Source organism: Octodon degus, unplaced genomic scaffold (assembly GCF_000260255.1).
Source record: "Octodon degus isolate 3935 unplaced genomic scaffold, OctDeg1.0 scaffold00085, whole genome shotgun sequence".
NCBI classification, from domain to species: Eukaryota; Metazoa; Chordata; class Mammalia; order Rodentia; family Octodontidae; genus Octodon; species Octodon degus.
The window spans coordinates 5,545,899-5,572,232 of record NW_004524661.1 but is presented as its reverse complement, the minus strand read 5'-3'; the positions used below and the strand labels follow the sequence as shown (position 1 = coordinate 5,572,232).

General features: G+C 47.1%; 1 protein-coding gene across 1 annotated transcript in view; it reads right to left on the bottom strand.

Annotated features, from left to right (window-relative positions):
• The window catches only part of Slit3 (slit guidance ligand 3), a 621,317-nt gene that overhangs the window by 126,436 nt on the left and 468,547 nt on the right, over positions 1 to 26,334 (bottom strand). Inside the window, exons 8-10 of the mRNA XM_004637040.1 lie at positions 21,680 to 21,843; positions 12,441 to 12,582; positions 1,701 to 1,772 (exon numbers count right to left, since the gene is read on the bottom strand). Of these exons, the coding sequence (XP_004637097.1) occupies positions 1,701 to 1,772; positions 12,441 to 12,582; positions 21,680 to 21,843 (378 nt within the window). The remainder of the gene's footprint in view (positions 1 to 1,700; positions 1,773 to 12,440; positions 12,583 to 21,679; positions 21,844 to 26,334) is intronic.

Here is a 26,334-nt window from a genome sequence, read left to right as displayed (position 1 = left end):
CTGCATAATCAAGCTGGGCTTTAAAAATGGATGGGGGAGGGTGCACAGAGAGCAAGCTGGAGAAGCAGGGACACCAGGAGATTAATGACCCAAGGTTTTAAATATTAAGGCCTGTATTTATACAGCTCCTCCAGCAGGAACCCAGCCAAGGGAGGGAAGAAGCCCACACTTAGAGCTGCCTCATTAGGGTGGTTTCCACTGCTCGAATTGCACCAGGACCAAGTCTTGTTTGCATTGGATTCCCAGGGAGATAGGAAGTTGGCTGCCTGAAATCTGAGGGTAAAGCCTACTAATGCCACTGTTTCACAGGGATGTTTATTTTTAACATAAAAGGAATCAGCAGACCTTGGTTAATGGAGGCCCTCCCATTCGAGGGGAACCAGTGAGCCGGCCTGGGGTGGAAGGAAGATGCAGGAGTTCATGCACACACCTGCCCTCTGTCTTTCCTGTGTGGGACGGGAGTGGGAGGGCACAGAAAGTAAGCAAATGGTATTGAAAATATCACCTCCATTCCTGGGCTAGAGAAATGGTTTCCCGGCCTAAAAAAATGCAAAAGGCTTTCCCTCCAGAATCTTCACAATTGTTACGGCAATGGCTGGGCCATGTCTTGAATCCTACTTGTTTCCCTTCAGAGTTTCCAGTGTGACAGGGAAGGATTATGACACTGTCAAGTGGAGGTGTGAGGGGCCATGACGTAGTGGTGCTGTCACAGGCTAGGGTGAAGGGTTACAGCAGGTTTGTGTCACGAGGGTTGACATGACATAATGGGAGGGGTGTGATATGGGCCGCAGGATGATGGGTTTGACCACAGACAAGTCATATGGCCAAGACCAAGTTGAGTCATGACTCCTTATTAGCTAAACCCTCCAAGGCTTCTTATCTCTTGGAAAGAATAGAAAGGCCTAACAATCTATTCTTAGGCCTACCTACCCCTCCAACACCATTTCCATCTTCTGCCCCCCTCCTTGCTGGTACAGAGACCACCAGGTACATAGTGTTCCAGTCCTTTCACTTGCTCTTCCCACTGTCTGAGCTGTGCCCCCAAGAGCTCATTCTCATCTCCCCCTTCATTCAGGCCACCTACACACAGAGGCTTTCAAGGGAAACCCACCTGAAAGGCCAGCTCACCAGTATTCTGTCTCCTTCTATTTTTTTTATTGCTTTATTCTATAGTACATATCAATTTCAGACCTTTATTTCCTGTGTTCCTCCACTGTCTTGCTTGAATAAAGACTCCCCCAGTGTAGTGCTTGTTTCTGCTCACAGCTCTCTACAAAGCCTGGAGTAGAAGCCATGAGTGTAGGGATGTTGTGATGGTCATACAGACAGCTGTGGGGCCACCCCGGGTGTCTTTTAAACTCTCACTATGTCTGTGTCTCTATAGCTATAGACATTAAACATGGCAACATGGGGAACCACTGTATCTCTTCCACAGGTAGTTTTATTTTGTTGTGGATGGGAGGTGCTGAGCACTACATATCTAAGCTCATGTGCCATACAATGCTTCTGAGCCCTACCTGCCAATAATAGGAATGTATCCTGCATCTCAAAACAGAAGTGGTCTGTCAGCTGGAAAACCTATATATTACACCTTGCAGATCCCCACCCTCCTGACACACACACACACCACCCCCATTCCCACCCTCCAACCATCAGCACTACAGAAATATTTGGGCTCAGTTGTCCCCAGGGGAACTCACATGCGCTTCAGTTTCTTGTATTGGGTGAAGGCTCCTGCAGGAATGGATTTGATGGAGTTCTGTTCTAAGCGTCTGAGGGGAACAGAACACAGAAGAGCCAGTTAGCCATTCATTGTCAATAAGTGGTTACTGAGGACCGCTGCGTTCTCTGACCTTGGGGGCACGCTGGCGTCTCTGATCAGAAGGCATACCTTTGGGTGACAGGAGACAGAGAAAATGCTGTGATAGCCAGTGAGGTCAGTTTTTGAAATGCAGAGAACTATCCAAGGGTCTAAGAATTTTTGGAGAAATCTAAAAAGGATGGTTTTTCCTTGAGGGTTCTCAATTCTTTCTTATTACAAGTGGCCCCTAGAGAATGTTCTAAGAAGTAGCCAAGCAGAGTGCTGAAAAATCAAAGGGAAAAAGGAAAAATAAAAAGAGATGGACCATGGCCAGTAACGCTCATCTGTCATGAAATCATGTCACTAGTCAGTGAAAATTTCAACCACACAGCTAATGGATAGAAATCTCAACAGCTGACTTCATTTCTGGGTTTTTCAGTCAGCTGTTGTAATGCCATGGACAAGTAATCAGAAAGCCCGCAGGCGCCCGGCCTGTCCTGCATCGCACTGGTTTTCTGATAGCCCGAGGCCCTAGGAGCTCAGGTAAGACTACTATCTGGGGCTGCTACTAGAATCTGTGGCTTCAACTTCACACAGACTTCTCGGATTGAATGCTTCTGCTCTTGCTGCTCTGGAAAGAGAAAGAGAAGCTGCAGGCCCAGGGCCCAGGACCAGGAAGGAAAGAGGCTGTGGGAACAAGCCAGCCTTTCTATTCTTCGCACTTTGATCTCTTGTGACTTCCCATCACCAGAACAGGTGTAGGGGGAGACAGGCATGGGCAGGAGGGGTACTTGATCACAGGTGATGAATGATGCCTGGTCCAGGCTGAGGGCTCAGCATCACCTCCCCATCCATCTCTCCTCCCCGGAGGTGCAGATCCTTCATCACCTCCTCACTGGGAGCTAATATTCCCCAAACTCTCTGCTGGGAAGACTTAAAAAAAAGGTGTGACTGGAGGAAGGGAAAGTGGGGAGAGAGAGAGAGAGAGAGAGAGAGAGAGAGAGAGAGAGAGAGAGAGAGAGAGAAATGGGTTTCCTTGGAGGCTACGTCTGGAGGATGCACATTTCTGGCTGGGCTGAACCCATTCATCTTGAAGAGTAATCCCTGCTGCAGAGTGGGGGAGACAGTTGTATTAATTTGTGCCTCTGCGATCTCATCTTCATTGGGGGAACAGAGTATTTGTTACTGGAACTGCTAATGGAGCAGTTTGCCAGCAATTTTCCCATTTCAAACAACATCTCAGCTGCTAATGTGGAATGGTTTGTCAGGCCTACCCATAATACAGACAAATCACTCTCCAGGAAAAAGGAAGGGGGAAAGGTGGGGGGAGGAAGGGGAGGCAGCGAGAGGAGGGAGCAAGCATCAGGACAGATCATTCTTGGCTGCTGGATGAATGGAGTCTACAAATGAGACTGCCATGGTCTATTACCAATGTCTTTGTGCCCTGCTGGAGGGGGCTAGAAGGGTTCTTTGCTGGGACTGCAGCTACAGGCAGGCTGGACAGGGGTCTGGCTGGCTGATGGGCTCATAATAAGCCACCAAAGTTTGCCAGAGGGTCTCAGGGACTGTAGGCTCCCTGATACAGCCACCCACAGAGGAGCCTGCCTTGACTGAGAAGTTTCCAGGACATTTTCCAGCTAAGCACAGAGTTCAGCAGGAATTTCTCAGCTGAGACAGCAGCTCTATGGATATCTGGGGCTGCCAGTCTGGTGGCATGTGCTCTCCAGGAATCCTGTGATTTGCTTGGGGAAGGGGTTTCGGCTGGCTAGTTCCTTTGGGGAGAAGCCCTGTCTGTAGCGACGGCAACCCCCTCTCTTTTTCAGGAGGACCTACTATTTCCTGCTGCAGGCCAACAGCCTCTGAAAGATAGACTAGGGTGGGGTGTGAGATCTGCTGGCCTGTGGTCCAGTTCCTAATCAGTTAACCTCATTTCAGTGCAGAGGAAGAACCAATGGAGGGATGAGTCGATGAGCAGAATGTGACACTAGCCCCAAGGTGTTAACAGTCTGCTGACAGAGATGATCCCAACATGGCCCGTCACAACATGGTATTTTATTTGCACTGTAATCAATGAGAAGAACCATTGTTTATGGGGTTTAGTTCATTTTTCTTTTACTCTATGCCTATGAAGCTAGCTGTATTGCTCCATTTTTCAGATCAAGGGAAAAAAACCTAGAGGGTCAAATAACCTGTTCAAAGTGAAGGACCTATTAAGTGGCAAAACGGAGATCTATTTTTTCTTTTGATCCAATGCATTGCCACTGTACATCTGTGAAAATGGGAAACTGGGAAAATTTAGGAGATGAAGACCCGGATGCTCACTTCATGGAAGCAGGCGAAAGAATGCAGGGGCTGAGGTAAGGTGGAACATCCATGTAATTATCGTCAGCCCTTCGTATCCATGGGTTGCATACCCACAGTCAATCGACTGATACTCAAAAACATTAAGAAAATATTACACCCCTACTGAACAGGTACAGACATTTTTCTTGTCATTATTCCTAAGCATACAGTTTAACAACTACATAACATTTATACCATGTTAGATATTATAAATAATCTAGAGATGATTGAAGTATACATCATTTTATAGAAGAAACCTGAGCAGCGGAGGATTTTGGTGGGAGTCTTTGTGGAGGGTCCTGAAGCCACTCCCCACGGAGATGGAGGGAAAACTGTACATAAAATATAGGAATAGAGCACAATGGCCTTGCTGTTGGACAAAGAACAAAGGATTCCCAGCTTAGCCTATTAACGCTGGCAGAGACTCTGCTCTGCACTGCCAGCCCCTCAAGCTTGCTCACTCTAGGGATCTGGGAATAGGTCTTGCCTGCAGCCTCCCAGTTCCCCACGCTGTTCGGATACTGGCTGAGCATCCCTCTCTTAATGGAGCATCAAGGCTATGATCTGATGGGAATTAACGTTGCCCTAGGAAGCATCAGGGATTTGTCCAGGATGTGCAGATGGGGGTCGGGGTGGCGGGTCTGTGTACCTTAGAGAGAAACCAGAGAGAGGCCTGGGAAGGGATACCACCAGCAACACGAGGTGATACCCTTCAGGCACTTCCATCAAACCACATGCGCTGCAGCGAGTGTCGCATGGAACTGCATCTACCTCCATGGTGACACCCCTCTGAATTGGGTCTTATTGGTTATCCTCATCTCCATTTTAAATATGAGAAAACTGGGGCTCAGAGAAGCAAAGTCACTTGCCCGACTTCACAAAGCCCGGAGGAACTACAGCTGCGCCTCCCACTGAGCTCTTCTGATTCCAAAGCCTGGACTCCCAGCTGCTGAGCTTTACGGAGCCTCCACTATTTCAGTCCTTGCCAGCCCATCTGCTGGGAAAATGACACCTCTGTCACAGAGCAGACCTAGAGCATGTACATACATGTGTGCATGTGCACCTACAGTCCCCATGCAGCAGGGACCCGCTGGTAACTTAAACACATTGCCCAGTTAAATATACTGCACTCTGGAACACAGAGGCAACAATCTAGTCTTCCTTTGGGAGGCGAAGAAAAAACAACTTCAGTACAAAGAACAAAAAGAAGCACTAGCATTTGCAAAAACTGTCACATTTTGGGATGTGTCTGAAGCCAACAGCTGTTCCAGGTCTCTTAACTGGCACATGTGTCTCCTTTTGTCTGGCAAACATTCTTCAGGCTGCAAACTGATTTAATAAGAGCAGCATAAAAACAAACACACAAATCAAACATCCGAGTGTCTTCCTGCACCAGCAGAAACAATGGGGGCACCGATGGGGTTTTCAGCCATTCATGCTCTCTAGTGATTCACTCTCATTCCTTGGGTTCTTTCTTAATGATCTGTCATTTGCAAACATGTGACAGAACACAAGGTATTTCCAACAGCACACAAGGCGACCTGATGCCAGAGAGTGGCAGGGGCACCACCTATGTGGGGGCACGTCCGCAAGCCACCTGCGCAGAGGTGCAGCCGCTGTGTGGCAATTCTAGTGGCGCTAGCATGATGCTCTGATGGACATCGACTGTTTACTGAGGGCTTCAGACGCTGGCACACACTACACCCGCCAACAATATTGTGACGCAGAAGTATTTTTAAAATACGCGTTTTAGGGCCAGGGATGTGCCTCAGTGGCACAGCACTTGCCTGGCAGGTGTGAGCCATTGAGTTTGATTCCCAATACCAAAACAAAGCAAAAAGTATTTATGAATAGGGAAGGTGGGGTACAAGAGGTCAGTTTGCTTCAGGTCAGTTAGCTGGTGAATGGCTGACCTAGACTTGAATCTGGCTTGGTCTGATGCAAATAGTGCCCAAGTTCCTAATTCCTAGGCTATACGGCACCTTCCATAAATTCCCCTTCATGGTCTAACTTTTACCCGTCCCTCTTGGTCTTTGACTTAGGAACTCTTGTTAGGATGTCCAGCTCCTTCTGGAGGGAGGAAATGCCACGCTTATCCTTCCCTCAAGTCATCTTGGGCCATTTTGTTGGAGACCAGACAACAATTCAGCCGAAAGGTCCGATTCCTGATGCTTCACTACACCTTGTCCAGAGCTGAAGGAGAAGGTCCTTTTCAAGGCTGTGTCTGGCCCAGCTTCTCAGCATCTCCCTCCAGCCTCCCTTTCTTTTGTTTCTTGTGGTGAGTGCTAGACCCCTCCACTGGGCTTATGTGTTTATGTCACAGCAAAGAGGAGGGCAGATGACGCTCTAATGCGAACCATCTCTAACTTCCATCTGTAGGCCACCTGTCATCACCCCTGGAACACTGAGGTGCAGATACAGTACCTGATCAATTCTTTTGGTCAGATGCACACGTACAGATACCTACAGAGGACGTGTTTTTAATCCTAGAGCAGCATGGGAATTTGAGACTACCTCATTCCAGCCTGTCGCATATGCCTGTGTGGGCATAGGTTTTCGCATCCTTGATTCCATTTTTTTTAGAAGCTTCCTAACACTGTGTTAACTTCCACACATGAGGCTCTTTGATGTTCATGGAAAATCTCTAGGTAGATTATGAAAACTCCCATTTTGTAAAGGGGGAAACCAGGGCATGAGACGTTAAAAAATGTACTCAAAGTTAGGGGCAGAACTAGGACTCAAAAATCACAAGACTGTTGGCCCCAAGGCTGTCTGGAACTACTGTGCGGCCAGGCAAGCTTCTCCTTTTGGTACCTGGATCCCCCTCACTGCACCTCTCTGCCCTCCATGGGCACAGGCTGGGAACATGTGCTCTCAGCACACACTTCAGAGTTGCCAGGGCTATGGTTTCTAGGCAGCACGGGCTATTCGGTCGTTGGCTGGTTATTCTGTCTTTAGTTCTCTCTCTCTCTCTCTCTCTCTCTCTCTCTCTCTCTCTCTCTCTCTCTCTCTTTTAGCTCGCCCAGTGACTGGTCAATGAAAGTACCTGCTATTTTGTTAAGCAGCTGTCTACTCATCTCAGATAAGCAATGGGAGTGAAGGGCTCTTCAAGTACAGATGGTGCTGCCAAGGCTTCCGAAGGCCCAGGAGGGTACCCAAAACCTGCACAGCAGAGGTGCGTGTGGGCTTCTGGCTCTTCCCTGAATCACTCCCAACTGGGGACTGGAGCTGGTTCAGGGAAACATCAGGGAACACTGTGGACAGTGCCCTTGACAGGAGCTGAGTTTCGAGGAAAATCTACAGTGAACCATCTCGCCGTAGGTTCTCTGGAAGAAAGCTATTTTTAGAGGAGTTGGCTCTGGTATACGAAGAGACCAGAACACACTCCACTGAGCTGCCTTGGCTCTGGAAAAAACCTAAGAGAGTGTGCCAGGTTGCTTTGCATGAGAGCTAGGCACCCCGTCCAAATGCTGGAGGGCACAGAACCTCTCCCAAGGCCAAGGCCATTTAAAAGAATCTTTAGCAGCCCAGGATTGAGGAGAGGGAAGGCAGAGCCTGAAATGGTACCAAGCATCTTAAGGGACAAGTGCAAGTGTGGATTCTTTAGGTGGCCATGGGCCAGAGGGGGAATTCTCAGTATTCAAAACAAAAAGTTTTGGATGTCTTCGGCATGGTAAAATCAGACATCTCTATTTCTTCTGGGCATGACTTGTTGTTTCAGTTCTGTTCCTTTTTGCTTTCCTACCTTTTCAGAGGAGTCTGCTAGTCTCCTCTCACTGCTAAGAGGATGCATTGTAGTAGCTTTAGAGACTTTTAGGCAAATGCACCGGTCCCCAAGCCTGGCTGCACTGCTGTTACAAGATGCAAGACTCTTTCCTCTCTGAAAGTTCTGTTCTACATGGTACCACTCGAACTGCCCTCAGCAGCCACAGAGACTTGCCTCGTCTGCTTCAGTTTCTCAGCTTCATTTCATCACAAAGGAAGAAGGAAACAAACACGGCAGGAAGAGTACTGTGTAATCCATCTGGTAGACTGTGGGTGCCCAGCAAGCAGGGGCAGCCTTAGTGCTATGTCTGCATACATTTGCATGAAGATAAGAGAATCCAAGGTTCAAATAGTAATGCATGTGGCTGGCCTCTGTCTGGAGCTCACTCTCTCAACCATCACCTTGTGAAGAACCAGCTAGCTTTCTCCCTCCCCGACTCCTGCCCCCTCCTTGCCTCTCTCCTTCCCTTTCTCCATTCCCCTTTTCACCCTTTTTCATCCTTTCTTCTACACTGACAGTTGAACCCAGGGTCTTCACATTTTGCTACCTCCAAAGTCCTTTTTAATTTTGAGACAGGGTCTCACTAAGTTACCCAAGCTGGACTTGAACTTATGATCCTGCTTCAACATCCCAGAGGTTGGGATTAAAGACATGTGTCACCATCTCTGACAGAACTGACCTTCCTTTATGGAGATATCTCTTGCATTGGTAGTTCTTGCTTTTAGAGTGTGGTTTCCAGTCCCTGTCACCATCTCTCACTGAAGGAGTAAAAAGGGTTACAGTTGTAGCTATAGGAGCACAACATCCATTGCTAATTTAGGATGTTCTATGCTAAGCATCTTATACCACACATTCATTTGGCCTTCCTTGGAACCATTAAGGACATACTGCTAGTCTCTGGACCTTTCAGTTGAGGAAACCAAGCCTCAGTAAAGTTATTTGCACACAGCTGGAATCCCACGTGGGGAGCTGGGAAGAAGACTGCAATTTTAAGGCCAGCGTGGGCACTTCAGCAAGATCCTATCTCAAAGTAAAAAACAAAAAGGGCTGGGAGGATGTAGCTCAGTGGTGGAGTGCTTCTGGGTTCAAACTTCAGCAGGGAAGGAAAGAAAGTCATTTGAAAACAGTTCTAGGCAAGATGAGCTCCAGGATGTGTGTCTCCCTGAGACGTGGCCTGGACTCTCAATCAGCTGGTTGTGGTTTCATGTGTGAAGGCACTCTGCTTGGTTTTATTTTCCAATGAAGTCAGTGTATATGCACATATAAACTTATGATTATGCAATTACATGTAATTATGCATATATAGAACATACACGCCTTCTTTTTTCAGCGTTCATAATTTTGTAAAAGTAAAGGACAATGCCTGGCACATATAGTTTTAGCATTTGAAGGCTGAGGCAAGAGGATCTCCATAAGTTTGACACCAGCCTGGGCTACATAATGAGTTCCAGGCCAGGCTGAACTACATAATGAGACCCTGTCTCATAAAACAAAACAAAAGACATTTTTAATAAAACAAAACCTGAATAATGAAGTCCAGAAACTTAAAATAAAGGATAAGCTTTCAAGGTGAATATAGAAAAATGTCACTTTGTTCTAAACTTTCCACTTTACCACATATTGGGAAAACATGATGGCCAGACAATCTTTTGGCAGTTACTTCTCTACCTTGTCAATGTCTCTTTTAAATTTAACATACATATGTGGGCCCCAGCATCCGAGTATGGTCTGGCCTGCATAAGGGGAACGTCCGGTGTGAATATTTGTACTGTCTCTCACCTGGAGACCTGGTTTATGTACCTGTGAGCCCCATTGATGGGCACAGAGGTACAAAGCAGGGCAGAAGGGAGGGCAGGCACAGGGCCCCAAATCAGGGCTGGGTGGGGGCCTCTAGTCATGGCCTGATGACTCAGATTGGCCTCTTCCCTCAGACTGTGGCTTTGAAACCTGGCCAAGGAAGGTCTACAGCTGCCAAAGACCAAAGATAAAAGCCGGCAGATGGAAGGAGACAGGAACAAGGGCAGGCAGTGAAAAAGAGGAGCAGTCTTGGAGACTCTGCCATGAGATCGGGCTGGCAGGAGTCCTGTCTTGAACATCCGTCCACCGTGGGAGGCTGGAGTATCATCATAGGGAGGGTGGAGGGTGAGGAGGAGGGCTTGCAGCGAGGGGAGCACAGGGCGAAGAGAGGGGGTAGGAAATGGAGTAGAAAGGTCAAGGCTGGGGAGGGAGAGAGGCAAGGGAAGAGGAGGAAGGGAGCACAATGAAGAGGACACGGTGCTGCACAATAAGCAGTGAGATTCCCCAGAGGAGACGGGGGAGCCCGGGTGAGTGGCAGTGCTGAGGGGGTTCTGGGTGTGTGGCGACCGGAAGGGGCAGCTCTTTGTTTTGCTGGGTGAGGGAAGGTTGAGGCCTGGGGGGGGCGCAGGTGAAGGACACGAAGCAATGGATTGCAGGTGAAAAGGCCGGGCTGAGCAGCTGCTGCCTGCAGGATGGGCACGAGAGCATGGGCTGTACCCACTGGGCTGGGCAGGACAGCTTTAAAGAGAATCAGAGAAAAGAGGGCCAGGTAAGAGAAAGAAGAAGGTAGAGCACCGCTGCTGTAGGCCAAAATGTTGCTTCTGCTCTGCACAGGGGTAAACGAGACCTCAGAATGGCTCCTGGCTGGCCCCTCACACACTTTCAGACCCCAATCTGCGGCCTTCCCCTCTACTTGCTCCATTCTAGTCCTAGCAACCTTTGGTGCCCCAGGCACACACCCACCTCAGGGCGCTTGTGCGTGCCTTCCCCCTGCCTGTCACTCTCTTCCTCCACATAGCTACTTTCTTCTCAGTTGCCTAAGTCCTATCCCTCGTTTCATTTTTCTCCATAGAATCTACCACCTTCCAGCCGATTATCTCACTTACTCTGTTTATTGTTTATTCATCCCTCCCCCAAATACAAAAGTCATAAAGGCAGAAATTTTGTCTCTTTTGTTCCTTGCTGTCTCTCCCGGAGTAAAACAACAGCTGCAACACAGTGGCCTCACAATGTGCTCAATGTATTTTCAAGAGAATGAAAGAGTCAACGGGCCATCTGTTGAAGTGAATGGAGAATAGAGAACACACGTGGGGAAGGAAGGAAGAACAGGTGGCAGAGGGGAAGAGAGGAAGGGATGAGGTGTAAGCAGAGAGTCCAGGGAAATTCACTTTTTACTTGGGAAACTTCATCTAATGATGTTTTCAGGACAGAGGTTACAAATAATGTTGTCAATAAAGCCGTGTAAAGGTGAGGACAGAAAATGAGAACAACTATGGTCATTTAAAGCATGATCCTGAGGTCATGATACCCTGATGCACTACTCATTCAACAACACGATCCTGGCCATTTTCTAATGTATGAATAAAGGTGGACCAGGATGCACTACATGGACAAACACATTGGACTGAAGCTTTTACTTTTGGCACGTACACATGACCTTCACCATCTTCCTCCGGAAGATCTACATGCAGGACAAAACTCTGCAGTGGTTTGAAATGATTGTGAGCCCAGTCCCCTTCTCAGACTGTGGTGGCACTGGGCCAGTTCTGCTTTGATACTTCCCCTCTTCTACCACAGCCATTGCTTTATAAAATGCTTGTTAAAGTGTTAGTGTGCCACATCCAGTGTCTCATTTGGTTTTCACTGTGGCCCATGGAAGTATAATTCTATTGTTATGACATTACTGTAGATAAGAAAACTACAGTGGAAAGACAGTGATTAATTTACCTATGGTCATACAATAGTACATAGGACAGTCAGGTATAAACAGCAAAACTCTAGGGAAGGGACTGGCTCACTCATTGGAAAGGACCAGACAAAATATATTTTAGGCATTGTGGGCCACATGGTCTTTTGTTGCAAACACTCAACACAGCTGCAAAAGAGTGGGCATATATAGTATATGAACAAATGTGGATGGAGGTGTTCTAATAAAACTTTATTTATAATTTTGTTGTTTCTCTTTGATGAAAAACCCAGAGGGAAACAAGAAGCATAATGGGGGGATAGATGTTCGGAAGAAGGAAGACCACATTCAAATGGAAAAAGGAACAAGGGAGCAGGGAGAGGGGAGAAAGGGAAGGAAGGACCAGGAAAAATAAAAGAGAACAGAAGGAAACAGCATTTGTAAATGGGGAGGGGAAGAACGGTTTCAGGGAGGGGAGGGGCATAGGGAACAAAAGAAGAATCAACGTGCAGGTACAAACTCCCTAAGATGAAAGTGACCAACATATATGACAAATACGTACAAATAACAAAATATTACAAAAATAAAACTCTATTTACAAAAACAGATGGTGAGTGTATTTGGCCTAGGGATGTATCGTGTTGACTCTGTTCTGGAGTCTATGTTCCTGGCCACTGAGCTGTCTTTCCTGGGACAGCAAACAGCTGCCTGAGCAGCTCTTAGGGACATCTTTAAAATCTCAATACGCTGATAGTCTAGTAGAAGGTTGGTGGGGACAAAATGGTGAACTCACCTGGGACAGAGGGGTGGCAAATCAGCGTACTTACATTTCAATGATGCTCTCTGGCAGGTTGGCAGGGATTTCGGTCAAGCCCTTTCCTCGACAGTCTACGATATTATTACTGCAAGTGCAGGTAGAAGGGCATGAGAGGGAGTTGGCGTTGCAGGTTGGAGCCTCTGAGTGCGGACCTGTGGGGCCAGAGCACAACGTCCATGACTCGTATCTATGTCGGGAGCGAGCTAGCACCTGTTTACTTCCCTGGTAAATTAGTGGACAGATCATCACTAGCTGATATCCCTCTTCTCCTAGGAGTCCTTGGAGAGTCTGACATTGACCTTGTTCTTCTACATTTGTTCTAACTTCCCTGCTCTCCCACCATCCTAGGCTTGTATAGAAAGAGGATTCCTTAGAGTTAGTCACTCAAGAAAGTATGCTGCTGGAACCCAAACGCTGCTGAGACAGATGGCTTTTTTAGGGCATCCAACATCTGAATGGTGCCCTGAGGTTCTGGCTCTTACCTGATGGTTGGATGCTGAGTGTAGGCACAACCTTTTTATTTGGTTGGAAACCACTGGAAATATCAAAACAGTGGTAAAGGTGGCAGATTTCCCCTACTTGGGGCACTGATGCCACAATGTTCCTACATTCATCACCAGTGCTACCTAAGCCAGTTCCAAATAGCTTTTATGTTCACGAAACAAACAAATACAACTTCTCTTGCTAGAAAAAAGGTAGCTGAGTTGCCCCATACTGTAGACTCTGTTTTTCATTTTATTTGAGGTAATAACCAGGGTGAATTTAAAGCAAAGTGATAAAAAAAACCCATGCAATGGTACCCAAGGAGATTATTTAGAAAGCCAAACACAAACACATCCATCACTAACTTAACTCAAGGCTCACAATCACTAAGCATCCTAATGACTTTCTCTAGTGGTCACATCAAATCCCAAACACGAGAAACACATTTAAATGTTTTAAAAACAATGTAAACATTTCCATGCTTTGATCACCACCTCAAAGTGAGGTAAGAATCTCAAACACATGTTTTTTAAAATTGGATGTTACAGTCTACAAGGGAAACTCCACCCAGTAGGCCTCCCAGGGCCCCACCCTGAGCTTTCTGGGTCTGGCCAGCAGTGGTCACTTCAGCGTCTTTCCCGATCGCCATCTGAGCAAAGGGCCCTGGGATGAGCTCAAGCTCAGACCAACTCTGCAGATCCCCTCACTACTTGCATGTGGAATCCCTGGCTGGTGGGCCTTGGATGCAGATTGACTACAAAAGAGGGAACACATCTGTGGGGAAAAATGACTTATGGTTTGGCCTCTGTTCATGAAGAAATTAAAGCCAGAGTGAATACAGCTACAGGAGCTGAAACAGATAAGCAGTCAGGCTGGGGCCAGGGCTCACACGGACATGGAGGGTCCACCTCTGCATTCAGTAGTCCCCATGGCCCAAGAGGAGACCTGGTGAGGAGCTATCGGTGCTCACGTTGATATCCATAGCTTAATGTCAGATCTTCCAGAAAGTGGCAGTCCAATAACTAGAGATTCTTACTGTTCTTTGAACACACACACACACACACACACACACACACACACACACACACATTGTAAAATATCTTCCTAGCTGGGACATTTGAGAACATATTCTTATCTGATACACAAAGACTTAAAGCCCCCTAGGACCCCACTAGGAGAGCCAGTGGAGACCATGGAAAATGCCAGAGAGCTTATGACTTACACTACAACCCCCACTGGAATATTCTCCTAAGGAGAGTGGAGATACTAGCGCTGTCCCAAATTGGCAAAGACTTCACATTTCTGCGAAAGCAGCAACAAAGAGAGACAGCAGATCAAACAGGAGGGGGTGTTGCGGCAGACAGAGCGGCCTTTGGAGTCTTTCTGCCTTGAGCTGAATCTTGGTTGCATTGTTTTCCCCTGGGCTTCAGTCTTTCCCATCTATAAAATGGGGACAATCACAATAGTTGCTTCATAGCATGGATTGTTGTGAAGCTGAAAACAAGGGAAGTAGATGCACGAAAAGGTTTTAGAAGAATGCCTGGCACTGAGTAAGAAAGAGCTGAGCGATGCTAGCTGCTAGCTGTTGAGCCTTGCTTTGCTACTCCATGTCTGTGAGACCTTGGGCAGCTCACAGGACCTGTCTCTGAGCCTCTCTGTTGCCATCTCACTGAATAAGGAGTTTTGATGGATATGATTTCTGAAGTCCTCACTGGGACCACAGATCCACTGCTCCTGTTCCTTGGGTGAATGGGAGGAGAGTGAGCAGACACATACCAGAAGTGTCTCCTGCCCTGCTCTGTCTCTCTCAGCGGGGTGCACGGAGCAGCAACAGCTTGAGGGCTCCCATCCAAAGGAGGCTGGGAGCAGTGGGCAGGTGTTCTGGGGCTTTCGAAGTATAGGTGCTGTTTCCTGAGGAAAACAGCCGTGCCTGGGTGCCCTTCATGTCAAAGGAAATGTGTACTTGGTCAGGCCAGTACACACTTCATTTGACACACTTCCTTTGGGAGATACCCGGGGGGCTGCAGCCTGAGGCCTTCCAGATAGAGGATGGAAAGGCAGTCCGCCTTCTGATTTGTCAAGATTGTTACCTGGATGGAGCATATTAGAAAATGAGGAAGAGGGACCAGCCGCAGTGGCGTGCGTCTGCAATCCCAGTGCTGGGGAGACTGAAAACAGGAGGATCACTAAGAGTCAGAGCTGCATAGTGAGACCCTGTACCAAATACATAGAAAAAGAAAAAAGAAAGAAAACGCGGAAGAAAGACATATGTAAGGGCTCCTACTGGCACTAAGAAGTTCCCACATGGATTTTTTTTTTTCATCCTCAAAGCTGCCCCTCTCATTGCTGTTGGACTAAATTCTGTTCTAAACCAGGCCCAGGCTGCAGGGTTGGGTGCCCCTGGGAACTGGCCGGGTCTTTCCCAGGGTGGCTCTGACTGTTGGCAGTGTGGGCTCTACTTCAAGGGATGCTGTCCAAGCAAAAAAGCCTGTGAAAAGGATTCCTTAACCAGGTCACTAACAACACCTTTAATTACACAGAGAGAAGCAACAGTAATTACAGTCTCTGTCAGTACCCTGCGCTGGAGGACAGCGAGGTTGTTATCGTTTCCATTAACCACAGCATTTCAGGTTCCAGATGAGGTTGAGGGATAGGCTCACTTTCTCGGCAAGTGTCTTCCCCTGATTTCTGCCCATGGGACACGCCCACTTCACGCAGGCCTGAGTGCCTCCGAGTGACAGAGATACCCCTTTCCCCTTCACTTTCTCCATGTGGACACATGGAGACCAGAATGCAAATTCTGCAAGGGTAGCAACTGTTCTGAGTCTTCATCGCCGCTGTATTTTCCAGGCCTAAAAGAAGGCTTGTCCCAGAACACAAACTTGATAAATATGCAATGGATGGATGAACAAGAGTGTGGACACATGAAGGAAACTAGCCTTGAAGGTGAGGTGGAGCTGAAAGTCACAGGTACAGAGGTGCATGGTCCCAAGTTCTGAACACCCCAGCTCTGATATGCAGTGTCGATGGTAAAGTGGGGAGGTGATGTGGCCACTGGGGATGGAACTGTCCTGCCTGACGCTTGCTTCTGTCTGCTGTGGCTCTCAGGGCTGGCAAAGTACATTTGTCCATCACCTGATCTTCCCATGGGCCTCTCTGGCCTGCCTGGGTCAAGCTGTCCTAGGTGCTGTGCTGTGTAATGCCAACAAGTCCCTCCCTCCTGCCCTTCCTGGGCACATGGGCAGTCAGGGACAGGAGGACACACCTATCCTCCCACCAAACAAGCAATAGCCCAATAAGCTGGGAAGCAGAGAAGGAGAACTGCATTTCCATATTGGGACAGAGAACTCTCTCTACCTATCTTTGATGAAAGGAATATGCAGCTCTGCCTCTGCCTCTGCCTGTGAGCACATGTGGCCTCTTTTGGTACACACATTCAGTGGATCCATGCCATCCTCCAGTGAGCCCACCCATTGGCAGGCACAGTGGCTGCAAAGCAGAGCACAGGAATGCACAGCCCACGAGACCTCTGTAATCTGCTTTCTATGATGTTCTCTTGTCAGTTAAGAAGCACAGGCAGAACTATGCTTTACTTTTTGTTTTTAAATAAGTCCCTAAGCTATCTGTTCTTGAAAGTCTTTCAGTGGGACTAGAATACCACTCTACCTGAGGTGGAAGAATGTTCTCAGCCACACGGGGAGGTGGGGATGTATCTTCCCTGTAGGGGCTGCCTTCACTTAAACTTTGGACTCTTGATTCAAAGCCAAAGCAACTTCTCTGGCAAACCAGGTGGAAACTAGTCCGTGCAGTATTTGAGTATCTCCCAAGAACCCCAGGACCATGCCTGATGTCTTGAGGGAAGGCAGAGTGTTGGGGAGTGGAGATGTTGGCTCCTTCCTGCTTGGCATTAATTTCCAAGGTCACCCAGAATGAGGGCACTTGTGGAGTGAGAGGGCGGGGATGTATTCCCAGTCCAACCTCGGTCTCTGAATCTGCCAGCCTGGGTGGGACACTAGTTAGCTCTTCTGTCTACAGAGCTCTTGCTCTAGTTCTTGGAAAAAAGAAAGAGAAGCCCACGAAAAGGAGCTGGTTCCTGCCCAGCTATAGCCTCATCTTTAATTCTTTTTCTGATGAGGAAAACGGGGCTGACAGTTACACTGAAAGCACAAGGCCCTGACTTGTCTGCTCAGAGGAAGGGGCAACGATCACTGAATGTAGACTGAGACAGGCCCATATAGATAGGCAGGTAACAGAAGCCCCAAGGTAGGACCCCAAGTGCCAAGGATGCTGTGGTGGCCAAATTAAGCATGACCATCATTCTCATACAGCAGCTATATCTGCTACACGTTTGCTATGTGCTGGGGCTACATCAGACATCTTGTGTGTATTAGCTCACTCGGCCCTCATCACGAGCACGATTTAGGATCTTATGTCTGCTACTCCCATTTCATTGATGAAAAAATGGTAGAAAGAGAAGGTTAAGCAACCTGCCCAAGACCACATAGCTACGGGACAACAAGGTTCTAAAGTTTGGTCTCCTCTGCCAGAAAGGCATCCAGAAAGCCTCTGATTATTGCCATGAAACAGAAAAGCACCAGAGCCTCAGAGGCAGGAACTATGGGTTCAAGGACCGAAATGTGGACCGAGTAAATGACACTAGCAAGAGGTGGACCTTCTTCTGATTCTTTCTTTCTGTCTGAAAAAAAAATCACTCCGAGTAAAAAATAAATCTGATGGCCTTATATATAGAAATAAATTAATTCTAGTATTCAAATTAAGCTTCCCTTCTGGCCTCTGGCCTTTCAAAAGCCAACAACAGACTGCAACGACAATGGAGCTTGAACAATTATGATGAGAATATAAATGAATGTGATTTAAATACCAGAGGCATGATAATTTTGGAAATGGCTAAATAAACCTAATAATCTCATTCTTGCAATGTTCAATTATGGTGTTTTAATTAAAACCTCCTAAGGAGATGGGTGGCTAGTCATGGCTTACCTTAATTATCTTTTTACTTAGTAACTAGCCCCCAATTTATATTAAAAAAATGAAATGAAAGGAAAGAAAGAAGAATAAGAAGACGAGGAAAGTCTCTTGTTTCCAGGGAGATAAGTATATTTCATTTTTAATAATAAATGAGGAAGTGTTTATGGATAAGCTGTTCGGCTCAAGACTCATTGTAGGAATGGGAACACCTGAAAAAAATGAGATGTGGCCCCTTATTATTAGGAGATGAAATTAATATCTTTATGAAAAGATGATACATTCAAGGCCATGGATATAAAAGTGGAAAACAGGCAAAGCAATGGATTCAAAAAATATTCTAAGGAAACAGTAATTGATACAGGAGGTGAAATATTTAACTACTAGCCACAAATTATAAACTAAGGCAGATAGAAACTCTCACAGAATAACCAGGAAAGGAATATATGGGGAAAAGAAATCTCTCTTGAAAAAAAAAGAAGACAACTCGCAACTCGTATAACGTGAAGTTTTTCTCTGGTGTATTATCTTGAACTTTGACAAGGTTTTGGCCTGGCCAAATAACACGAAGGAAGCACAGCCCGTGGGTTCGTGGACTGCTCAGGCCCCAGGCTTCCTCTCCAGACGAGGGAAATGCACAGAGAAACCCTCTCAGCGCTCCCCCAGGAGGCAGGTTGTGCTAACCAAAAAATAAATGTATATTCTTACACCTTGGTGAAGAATTCCCAACGCCCACTCAGGGAAAGAAAATAAATATCTTGGGCAGAGTTGACAGAGATGAATTTTGCAAGAGTGCTGCTAGCAAAGTTGGGGGTTAGCGGAAGTGATAAGAAGCCCATCTCTGGGGCTTCTGTGGAGAAACAGCCGGGCTCCAGACAGCTGGATTTAATTCAAAGGGAGATATCGGGAGCTTGGGCAGGCAGAACCCTCCCAGGCTGAGCGAGATAAAGCTCTTTCCTGTCTCCAGAGTGCTCTGGTGAATTTTTCGGTATCACTAAAGGGCCAGTGGGGCTTTTCTTCTGCTTGTTGACAGAGACCACTGCTAACAATGCTGTAGGCAGGGATGGCTTCATTGGTGCTCCATGCCTCCTTCTCCTGAGCAGATGACCTCGAGATTTTTAGAGAAATTCCTGTCTCTCTGTTTCTTGACCAAAGTCCTATTCTAGTTGAATCATTAGAGAAATGGAATGGGGAGCACTTGTGGCTTTTCAGCTTCCAACAACCACCGCCGGGTCCACACAAAACAGCGTCCTTCAGAGCCCTTCCTAAACCCTGGCCTGCACCCTCCAAGGTGCATGGGGTGGCCAGCACCCAAGGGAGGCCCCCCTTCTCTTCGATCTCCTTCTCAGGACCTCAGCCTCATAGTCTGACCACCCAGATGGAGCCTTGCTCCTCACCATTTCCTCGGGCCCACTACCCCTCACAATCATAGAGAAGGCAGCACTTCCTGTGGGCTGTGCTCTTCCACACCTTGCTGATGAGGTGGAAGTTCACACATCACAGGGATTCAATGCACCACTTCTTCTAGACCATTATAGCTGACTGTGGCCTTTGCTAAATGAACCTCTTATGGCTTCTAGCTTTTAATCCATGGGTACTAGGTAAAATATTTAAATAATTTCTCATTACAGGTGGAGTTAACTAGCACACTGGTGTTTGGAACTGAAGTTCTCACATCCTCAAAAGATACCTGGCTTCATAGTAGAGGCTACAGGGCCCATCACAAGGAATGAACTTGTCTGCTATGAACAGGGAAGTTATTAAGGATGCTCCTGTACAGCTAACAACGATCCACTGCTAGATCTTGATTTGTCTAAGAAGGGAAGTTTGGGGCATCAGCATTTCCAGGACATAGGAAGGACAGCCCTCAGTCTCATGGGGTTTGGTTCTTAACTGCTGGGTAAACAGGGTCTTACCCCTCTGGACAGGGAGGTAGTCACAGGACGAAGTGACATTCACGGCTGAGCACTGCATTAAACTCGGCACCCACCTACAACGATGTGTTCTAACATTCTCTCTAATTAGTTTTTCTCACTAGCTCTTCGATGACTCCTGCACTCTATAATTATTTCTTTCCCTGGCACTTATGCCAATATTGCACCCTTTGCCTAATAATTACACCAATTATAGTCGCTATATTTGAATTTGGTGGCTATGTGATAAACGGTTTTATTATACACTGTGTGATGGGAAGTGATTTCTAAGTGGGTGTCTAGAGGAAGCTATTGAGGTACTGCTCTGAGATAAGTTAAAAATGTTTTCAGAGAATACATGATGTGCTGAAGTAATGCTGTGATGGGAGGAAGCAGCACAGAGAGACAGGAAATCAAGTTCAAAGTAATTCTTGCACAGAATGAACACAGCCTGAGGGCAGGGGAGGGACAGTCTGTACTTTGCGCCATTCTGGGGTCCCGGGAGCACAGGCCAGACTCCGTAAGTTCTATTTCTGGCACTGGGATTGAATTCAGGACCTTGCGCTTGCCAGGCAGGGGCTTAGGCCGCTGAGCTATCTTCCCAGCCCTAAGTTCTCTCTCTTAGAAGTCATCACTGTTTAGAAAAGTGCAGAGGCACGCAAGCCCAGCCCCTGCGGTTCTCACTCCCTGCTGCACACCAGCTTCCCAAGTTCCGCCCAGGGGGCTGTTGGCTTGTTAGAAATCTGTCTATGTTTTTGGGAAACTCCCTAATGCAACACTGTCTTTTCGAAAAAGAAAATCAAAGGATCAGCTTTATTTCTTTGCCACCAGGAAAGGAAAAAGTAGAGAATGTCCATGAAAAGTAAAAAGCAAGCAAATAAGCAAGATTTAGGACCTGGTGAAAGGCAGTGCCCTCCGGGAAGATGTGAGTACGCAGGCGCTGCCCGTCCCTGGGGATCCGAGCTACCTTCAGTTATGTGTCTGCACGGCTCGGTTTCATGTGATACAGAGGCAATCTGTGCCACTATTACACTTTAATTAGCCACAGATCAAACTCTTATGTTTGCTTAGCACATTTTGTGGGCCTCCTAAATTCTAATAATTAAGCTCCACTTATTTAGCTATTACCAAGTGCTGTGTAGTATGCTAAGTGCTTTATTGCACCATTTCTCTTAATCCTACCACCCCTCCTTTGAGTTATAAGCTATTATTATTTCTATTTTGCAGACAGATGGTAACTTGCCAAAGTCATGTACTAGGAAGGGGCAGAGTTCAGATTTCCAGCCAGGCAGCCTGACTCTGTAGCCTACATTATCCTGTCTCTCAATTTTTGCAAGCATTTGGGTGACAGAAGCAGTATAGCAAATATTTTTTTTTTTCTTTCTGTATCTAGGACAGGGTCTACAGGGTCTCCCTATGTAGATCAGATGCATAGTGATTCTCCTGTTTTCAGATTCCCAAGTGCTAGGATTACAGGCACATGTCACCACGCCCAGTCTCAATTGCAGTCTCAGTACACCACAGTATAGCTAATATGAAAATACCTCCAATTATACCTGTTTTCCTATGACATGTGGCTAAACAAATGTTAGGCTTCCTAGTGCCACTGGACTGTGGGGCTTAACAGAAAATGATTTAGGAGTGCTTCTAGCATTTTTCATTACCAAATGTCAAAAACCTTTCTTTGAACCCCTTGAGGCACTCCAGATTTCTTTAAGCGACAACGATGCACTTGGGACAGCCTATGCGCTTCTTCCACACCCATCTCTGGGCTGGGCTCTGTGTTCAAGGCCACGGCCTCAGAGGGCAGAGCTTGTGGGTGGCTAAGTCTCAGCCCAGGAAAGGAGAGCATGTGGGGCAGCCTCACCTGGACACACATATTCTTTCTTCTGCACGTCTGCCACGTTGAAGCCCCTTAGGTGCACAGGAGCCATGCAGAGTGTGAATTGGCCAATTGTCCTTCTTTGTCGCAACCAGTCTGAGAGCCAGGCTAGGTGGCAGTCGCAGTACAGGTGGTTGGAGTGGAGGCGCCTAGGAGATGAGAAGGAAGATGCTGTCATGCAGCGAAGGGAGGAGGCTACGTGTGGCTGAACGGAGTGGGCCAGACCTCTGTGGCCCCTTCCCCAGTGTGATAATTCTCAAGAGCTTGGGGAAACATTTCCCTGTGGGCTCCTGAAAACAGAAGCCTCAGCCCTTTTATTGCCAAGCCACAAATTATCTGCATGCGTAGGCCACATCCAATGGGTGCCCTTGGGGTTTTGAGCAATCCCCCTTCTTAATAAATAATTCTACTCTTTTCTTTCCCATGCAGGCACACAGTGGAGGGAGAGTGCCAATGTCACACCATCCCGACTGAGTAAAACTTATGGAGGGGTCACTCTTGCGTGGTTCATATTTTAGCTAGCCGAGATCTAGGTAGCTTGAGACATGGTTCCAACCTCAAGGCCTTCTCCGCATTGGCACTGAGGCTTTCCCCTTAGTTCTCCTTCCTCCCCTCCCCAGTGGTCCTTCAGAGGCCCACGGCTGGAAATGTAGCCAGGCCTGCCTGCAACCAGCACCTCTTGCACACGCTAGACAGTCTGGGTGGGGCGCAAAGGTAGCGGTGCTTCCTGAAGCATAGACCGCCTCTCTGCCTGCCCAAGGCAGTGAAATCCAGAGCAATGTTTCCTGGTGCCTCTCCCTCTTTGCTCAATTTAAATCCACTTGGAGTATTTGCCATTTTGACTGATTTAAGTGTCTCTGAAAGGATTTCCCAACCAGTTCCAGGGTTCTTTGGCTTTCCTCCTCTGGGAGCTGTGATTACAGATCAATTTCTTGCCCTTGAGTGAATAGGGTTCCCTGGAGGGACCTGCCTGTTCCACTTCTGCAGGGGAATCCCAGCTGGTTAAATGACTTGAACTTCCCTTCTGAGTGGCTGAGAATATTCAGGGGCTCTAAACAGTCTTCCTTAGGACTTTCCATCAGGGGTTTCCAACTACAGTCCTAGGTCCTTAAGTGCTGGTGGATGAGTTTTATTAGTATCAGGCTTGGGTTTCTGATGCAAATTTCAAAGGCCTAAACTCAGACATGCTAATCAGCTAGAGTTCTCTGGGGACTTTCCAGCGCTCTGTGTCAAGTCTGTTAATACTGAGTGGCAGCCTGAAGCACTGGCTTGGGTGCCTGTAATGGGACAGCTGAAGGGCTCTTGACCACATTCCACTCAGCCTAGGGTCAACACTGCCAAACAGGAGCCAAGTGCAGCTAACTCAGCTGCACGAGGTTGGAAGAGCACAAAGCGGCAGAAGGCTGGAGCTGTGGGGGCCTCGGCTGCCCCAGGTCTCATTACTTCAGAGATTAGATTAAGCCGCATCTCATAAAAATGTCCTTTTTTGAGTGTGATTTTGTTTTCATTTTGATACAGTTTTCTTTTTGTATTTCTAGGTAAGATGAGTGTACTTTTAGAAGCTCCTAGGGTCTGGATACAGTGACTATGTAGGTTCCCAGACATTTTTCCTTTGCAGTTTCAAAGATCAGACTCCTTGAGTTGAAGCAAGCTTGGCTTCCTCTTAGCCTGCACTCCAAACAGGTGTGACAGTTGGGAAGGGGACGGAGAGTGCCCTAGGACTCAGCTGGTGAGGAGGATTGCCATGCTAGGAGTAAAGCAAGCCCTCTGCTTGGTCACTCAGTAGGATCACTTTGTGTCAAGGGCAAAAGGAAAGATTGGCGAAGCATTTTCAGGTGCTGCATTACTGCTTAATGCAGGGCAAAATGGAGAGGAGAGAATACTATGGCCAGTAAACTCCCTAGGTATAAAGGCTGCAGTGGGTCGGCTGTGGACAGGGGGAGAACCCAAGGCGGGCAGCAGTGGCAGTGGAAACTGAGGTGCAGCAGTTCTTCCATCACCAGGAGAATCAGGGCCCTTTGATTAGCTTGGCTTTTATGTGAAAAGGCTGTTTCCTATCTGGCAGTGAGCTAAGGATGATAAGACCAGGGGTTTCACTATGAGGCAATAAACACAGGCCCCTGAGGATGATCAATGCAAACAAATTCTTGTCAGCTCCAACACAGGTCAAGAGACAAAGGAACAGCAAGATGAGGTCTGAATGAGTCAGGTCCTTCCTGGGCTGATTCATTTCTGGGATAGCTAAAGTATCAATGGTCTCCCTTCTGGAAGATTATGTTGGGTTGGTTCTTTCTCAGTCCTGGCTGGCCAGCAATATGCTACAGCTCTTCTTAGCCTTGCCACAGGAGCTCCTGTTCTTTTAGTCACCATCCTAGGAATTTTTCCCTTCCCAAGTGGGGCTGCAGAAAAGATGTGACCCAACAATGTGGGCTCTTGTTAAAAGCCTGGGACAGCAGATAGGCTCAGTTCCCTCCTCTAGGAATTCTATCCGTCAGAAAAGCTAGATGAGTCAAGCTGGGGGCAGATTATTTCAGTCCACCTTTCACTTCATGTTTGGGAGATCAAATGGGGTGATACCATCCCAAACACTACTATTAAAAGAAACATAATCATGGTGATCATGAAACTTGAGCTTGAGCATTGCCAGAAATAATCCTAATTATATTATGTGAGAGGAAATTATTTTAATTATTTTCCACAACTGGGGCAAGTTGTGACAGTGATGATACTGGGGGGGGCAGTGGCCTTCATTGGTTCTTGGGCCAATGGTATGGATTCAGGTATAGATGTCAAACTGTGTGAGTTTTACCCTGGTTCTATGCTTTTTTGACTTTGACTTTTGGTGGTGATTTAACTCTGGCTCTTAGGGTGGTTTTCTGTAAAATGCAGATGTTTGGAGATTGGTGCCTCTTCGTAGGGGTATTGTGAGGACTGAAACAATTCTTGGGAAGTGCTTAGCACCCGGTCTGGTGCACAATGAACCACTGAAGCAATGTTTCTTATTCTTACGATTCAGAGGACACTAGTCCACACTTCAGTCTCTTCCCAGCTGACAGATCTGCCCATTCAAGCCTATAGTTTTTTATTTAGCCACCAAGGTATCAAGGCGCTAGGAGGTTCCTTCATGCTGTTCTGCAACCTTTTATTGATGGACACATTATATTCCATGTTGATGAAACCACCTTTACAGAACATAAGGTGAGTGAATACAAATGCCAATTTATAAAAGGTGCCTTTTAGCCACAGACGCTAAATTAAATTTCTAGCAAACCCTTTTAGAGAGGGTCACTGTTCATTTTCTATAAAATGTGGCTTTCTGAATTCAATATAAAAGCTTTCCTTTGGAAATCCCATTTATGACTTCCTTCCTCTCTCCTTCTCTCTCCTCCACCACTACCACCAGACCCCCCCAAAAACTTTAATTACAGTGAAGGGGGATTAGTCAGCTCATCTCCAGGGAGCTCCATACAGAGCCATCTCTGAAATTAAACTAAAGAGAAAATGGCAGCAGGCAGGGAGCAGAGAGAGCAGATGAGATTGACTGATTGATTGGAACTCATCCCATGAATACTCAGGACCACAGAGAAGAATGACAAGAGAAGCAAGGAGATAAAGCCCTCTTGCCCTCTTCTCCCAGCCCAGTGCACCCCACAGAAGAAGCACCTGAGAGCCAAGCCTAAGCACCTCCTTCTCACCCCTAGGAACCCAGCCTTGCTCCTGCTATTGTTCCTCCTAAACTGAAAGTAATGAACAGAGGAAGTACAAAACTCAGGGGCGGGTCCAAGAGGCTGAGCCCCTGCCCTCTGCAGAAGAGAGCCATTTTCTTCTGTGTACCCATTTGTCTGGGCTGATGCAGTCCCAGCATTGTGAGACTTACTTTTTTCTTCTTGCCTGGGAGCCCTGGGCTACACACTTTCCCAGCTGAATTGTGGTTTGCTGGGGACTTTAAAGAGGTCTTTGAAGACCAAATGGCTTCTCCTTAAAATTCTAGTAATGTACCATGTCATTTTAAGAGGGAGGAAAAGGACAGATTCTCCTGGCTGAGGTGTGCTAACGTTGGAGGGATCCAGGGGAAAGTTTGGGGGTGAATATGGAAGTTTGGCTTGAGTTATTATTACTCTGCCTAGTAACTACTATTTGTTGTGTACACACCATGCGCCAGGCACTTAACATGCTAAAGCACATTCCATTCTCAGTGACCAAGCATTTACCTGCTCACTTTGCTTGACTAAAAGGATAAAGAACTATGCCCAAAATAAGTGGCAGAGCTCACATTTAAACCCAGGCCTCCCTGACTCCAAGTTCTGTCCTCCTTAGGGTGCTCCGCACTGCTTCCGTATAAACTACTTCATTGGTCTTTGTTTCATTGTCACCTGGAGAAAAAGTCACTTTTTAATAAGTGCAGTGGCTCTCAAAATATATCAGCGCATGAGGCTCCTGGGGGGCTTGTGGAAAGTGGACTCTGGGGTGAACCACCCTCCTTCCTGACTCCATGGGTCTGGGCTGGAGCCAGGAGATTTGCTTTTGTAGCAAACAGGCAATTCTGATGGGGCCGGTCTAAGGGACCCAATTCTGGGAACCACTGGACTAAGGGTTTTCAAATCTCAAGGATCTCATGTTGCTTGATGAGCGTAGATAAG